The sequence below is a fragment of the Gekko japonicus genome, unplaced genomic scaffold (genome assembly GCF_001447785.1).
Source record: "Gekko japonicus isolate JY-2015 unplaced genomic scaffold, Gekko_japonicus_V1.1 scaffold598, whole genome shotgun sequence".
Classification (NCBI taxonomy): Eukaryota; Metazoa; Chordata; class Lepidosauria; order Squamata; family Gekkonidae; genus Gekko; species Gekko japonicus.
Window position 1 is genome coordinate 7,004 of NW_015170910.1, and position 4,362 is coordinate 11,365.

The 4,362-nt window shown below is 49.8% G+C and overlaps 1 protein-coding gene across 1 annotated transcript in view; it reads right to left on the reverse strand.

Moving 5' to 3' along the window:
• Positions 1-2,938, reverse strand: part of IQCE (IQ motif containing E) — a 9,682-nt gene extending 6,744 nt beyond the window's left edge. The window contains exons 1-3 of the mRNA XM_015418677.1: positions 2,791-2,938; positions 1,964-2,098; positions 851-921 (exon numbers count right to left, since the gene is read on the reverse strand). Of these exons, the coding sequence (XP_015274163.1) occupies positions 851-921; positions 1,964-2,098; positions 2,791-2,938 (354 nt within the window). The remainder of the gene's footprint in view (positions 1-850; positions 922-1,963; positions 2,099-2,790) is intronic.
• Between the last annotated feature and the right edge of the window lie 1,424 nt (positions 2,939-4,362).

Below are 4,362 nucleotides of genomic sequence, written 5' to 3' on the forward strand. Positions count from 1 at the left end.
AAGGCCTCAGCCTCTCTGCCCTGTTGTTGGCCCTCCAGAGGAACTGGTAGGCCACTGTGTGAGACAGGATGCTGGACTAGATGGACCACTGGGCTGATCCAGCAGGGCTCTTCTGATGTTCTTGTCAGGGAAAGACCTCGGCCTCTCTGCCCAGTTGTTGGCCCTCCAGAGGAACTGGTTGGCCCCTGTGTGAGACAGGAGGCCGGACTAGATGGAGCACTGGTCTGATCCAGCAGGGCTCTTCTGATGTTCTTATCAGGGGAAGGCCTCGGCCTCTCTGACCTGCTGTTGGCCCTCCAGAGGAACTGGATGGCCACTGTGTGAGACAGGAGGCTGGACTAGAGGGACCCTCCCTGGTCTGACCCAGCAGGGCTCTTCTGATGTTCTTCTCAGGGGAAGGCCTCGGCCTCTCTGCCCTGTGGTTGGCCCTCTAGAAGAACTGGCTGGCCACTGTGTGAGACAGGAAGCTGGACTAGGTGGTCTCATCCAGCAGGGCTCTTCTGGTGTTCTTATGCCCTAACTCTGAGCCACAGCCCCTCCCCATGTCCCCCCACCCCGGGACGTCTTGGCAGGGCATTCTGGTTCCTGAGCAGAAACCCACTGTGCCTTTCCAAATATTCCCTCTGCTACCCTGGGAATCAAACCTTCAGGATAGTTTTTATCACATTCTATCGCTGTGCTTTCCTCCGTAGCTGTCTCACTCTTATACTTTCCCTTTTCGTAAGCCTCCTTGAGGGACGGATGCCGAAAAAAAACAACATTAAAAAGCCGTAATAAATAAAAGCTCCCCCCCCAAAAGTGGCATCTCGGGAAATGCAATTCTGCACAGAGCACACGAGATCCGAGGCACCTTCTTTAAATGAAGTATCTCGTCGTACATGTCTTCCTTCTCTTTGTAGCTCGGAGTGCCCGGGATGTAGCCTGGACAAGACACAAAACAAGAAGGGACGTTGCTGCAAACAGCGGCTACAAATGTCACAACGCCATGACAACCGTCTCACAAGAACACCAGAGAGGTGAGCCTGCTTGACGCACTGCTGAGGAGATTAAAATAATATGTCGGTTTCTGATAGTTTGGCTAGTTTTGTGACTTCGTCAGGCTGTGCCATGCACCACCCGGATATCCACAGAGGGCTTTCTTCTGGGTTCTTGTGGATCGGCACTGGATTCTTGTGGATTGGTACTCAACACTACTGATTTAGCCAACGGGTGTTGACAGTGACAAATATCGGGGAACTGAGCTGGCAATAATAAAAAATCATCACCAGGGGTCATTTCCTGCAGGAGCGCACAGGAGCGGAGCTCCGGCAGTAAACAGCCCAACGGGCGGGCACATGCAACAAGCCCCACCCCCTGCTTCCAGCAGCCCTCAGTCAGAGCAAGAAGCAGCCAGGTAAGCCGCAGAGCTACACCATGCAGCTTGACGCACTGCTGAGGAGATTAAAAAAATATGTGGGTTTTTGATAGTTTGGCTACTTTTGTGACTTCGTCAGGCTGTGCCATGCACCACCCTGATATCTACAGAGGGCTTTCTCTGGGTTCTTGTGGATTGGCACCGGATTCTTGTGGATTAGTACTCAACACTGCTGATTTAGCCAATGAGCATTGACAGTGACAAATAACTGGGAACTGAGCTGGCAATAATAATAATAATCATCATCATCACCATCATCATATGGCAGTGTGTGTAGAATAGCCAGGAGATCCTAAGATTGTCTGGCAGCCACAAGTTCTAGCTCCTTTAACGTTATGCACCACTAGATGGTGAGCTAGATGATGGGGGATTAGGCAAGAGACGTTTCAGAGGTGGTTTGCCGTTGCCTCCCTCTGAGTCACAGCCCTGGTATTCCTTGGAGGTCGCCCTTCCAAATATTTCTCCTTTCTCCGGGTGGGACTGGCGGAGAACATCTCTAACAACATGAGGCCTTGGCAAAGTTTCCCGCACGGCTGCCGCCGGACTCACCACTGGCGGCGAAACGGGCGTGTTTCGGCTTCTTCATGCCCAGGGCTTCCTTCAGATACTCCGGAGTGCCAGCGGAGAGAGCGGACCGCGTGAGACCCACGTTGATGTCGGACTTTGCCTGGCCGACCCACGCATCTATTAAAAGGGGGGAGGGGATAAGCCACTGGGGATTGCTATTCTGATGAGTCTGCGTGCCCCTCCCCCCCCAACCCAAACGAAAACCACAGCAATGGTAGTCCTGGACCCACGGAAGGAAACGCTCGATGCTATGATAGTGAGCCAGGACCCTTTGGCCGCAACACATCTACTGTCATGTTTAGGCAATTGGGACCAGGGCTTGGGCCGTAGGCTCCTTCCTCTAGTCCAGTGGTGTCGGACTCATTTGTTACGAGGGCCGGATCTGACGCAAATGTCACTAGGTCGGGCCAGGCCATGTGTGCCATAAAACTTAATGCCAGGTACCGGAGATATAAACTGCATAAAGGACAGCAGCGGGTAAGCTCCATGTTGATGCACCCTCATGGCAAGGACCCATGGGCTGGGAGGGGGGGGTCCAAAGGGAAACCCATATGGGCGGACTGGAGACCTAGCAGTGCGGCACTGGGCAGACGTCCCCGCACTGCTTGACTGCTGCAGATGAGGTTGTTCTGCCATGTTGACGCGGCTCTGCCCACTCCTCCCAAACAGTCTCCTGTTCCTCCCTTGCACTAGTTGCTCCCGGGCCGCATAAGAGCCCTGGGTGGGCCAGTTCCGGCCCCCCGGGCCTTACGTTTGACACCCTGGCTCTAGTCCCTCCATTCTTATGTGTAAATCCTCCCCCCGCCCACCACCATCTTTGCCTACCACCTTGTTGGGTCCCTGAGGGCACTTCCAGAATTCTGAGAGCAGGGGGGTGGGTGCCGGCACAAAATAGCTGCCACGGTTGACGAAGCCAACCGGGAAACTGCTGCCGTGGGGTACTGGGGACGATCGCATTTACCCCACGGCAACGTTTTCAGATTGGCCCCAGTTGTCCAAGGCAGCCATTTTTCTTCTGGGTCCAACGAGGTACGGGGTAAGCCAGGAGTGGCTCTTTGCCACGAGGAAGTTAACGCTGTGGGGAAGAGGCTAAAATGAGCACCAGGACGCCCACCAGGAAGAGCACCGGGGATGACTGGCTGGGGGCACAGAATGTTTTTTTTTTTAACCAGTTTATTATTTATATCATACATATCCACATATCGAATAAAATACATATATAACTGCGAGTCACTTTTTTTGTCTCCTCTAGCCAAACGTAAAACTTCTTCCATCTTTGTTCAAATATTTCATATTATTTTCCCTGCAACAAAACATTTAGTCTATCCATCTCAGCTATTGTCAACATCTTGTCTAACACTTCTTCCTTAGGAGGAATTTCCCCCCTTTCCAGTATTTTGCTAGTGTAATCCTTGCCGCAGTAAAAGTGTAACTTATTAAATATTTATTCTCGCTCCTATAATTACTTGGAATCATATTTAACGGGGCAATCTCTGGTATGAATGGAATATCTATTCCTGTAATTTCTTGTAGCATTTTATATATTTTAATCCAGTAATTTTGGATTCTTCCACATCTCCACCAACCATGTATAAAAGTACCAACATGGTTCTTACATTTCCAACAATTTTTGTTGGCCTTTCCAGAACATTTTGCTATTCTATCTGGAGTCCAATGCCACCTATGAAACATCTTCAATATATTTTCTTTATATGGAATTGCTCTCATCATTTTTGCTGAACCCCATATTTTAGACCATTGTTCTTCTTCTATGAGATGTCCCACAGAATTGTTAAATGTTCACCGGCGCTCTGCACTGAACAGAAGTCATTCCACTAGAACCGGCTTCATCAGCCAAACCCTTGGATGTGACACTTGTTGTGCACGTCTGTGATACAACCAGAAGATGCTCTCTCCACTCAGGGCTCCATTTCTTGTTAATTCTGAAGTGTGGGGCTTTGTTTCAGGCTGAGAGGAGGGGAGGCATTAAAAAAAGGGGCAAGAGTAACAATGGGAACTCTGCAAAGATAACTGGAGAAAATTAGGGCCACGGGAATGGCAGCACCTGCTCAGTGAAGGAGAAGCACCGGAAATAGAGGAGCACCAGAAATGTTTTTATGATATTTATTTACTTGTTTATTAACTGTCTATTGTAATTTAACATTTTATACTGTTTCATTGTTATTACCTGGCATTGTGCCCTGTTAGCCACCCTGAGCCTTCGGGGAGGGCGGGATAGAAATCCAAATAAATAAATAATAAATAAATAAATGGGGACGAAGCTGCGCTCTGGCCCATAGCCAGGATTTTGTGGCTTGGGGGGCAAATTTTTTTTCCTGGTGGGGCTGAAGTTCTCAGTGCAGAAAGAAAAGCCAGAATTC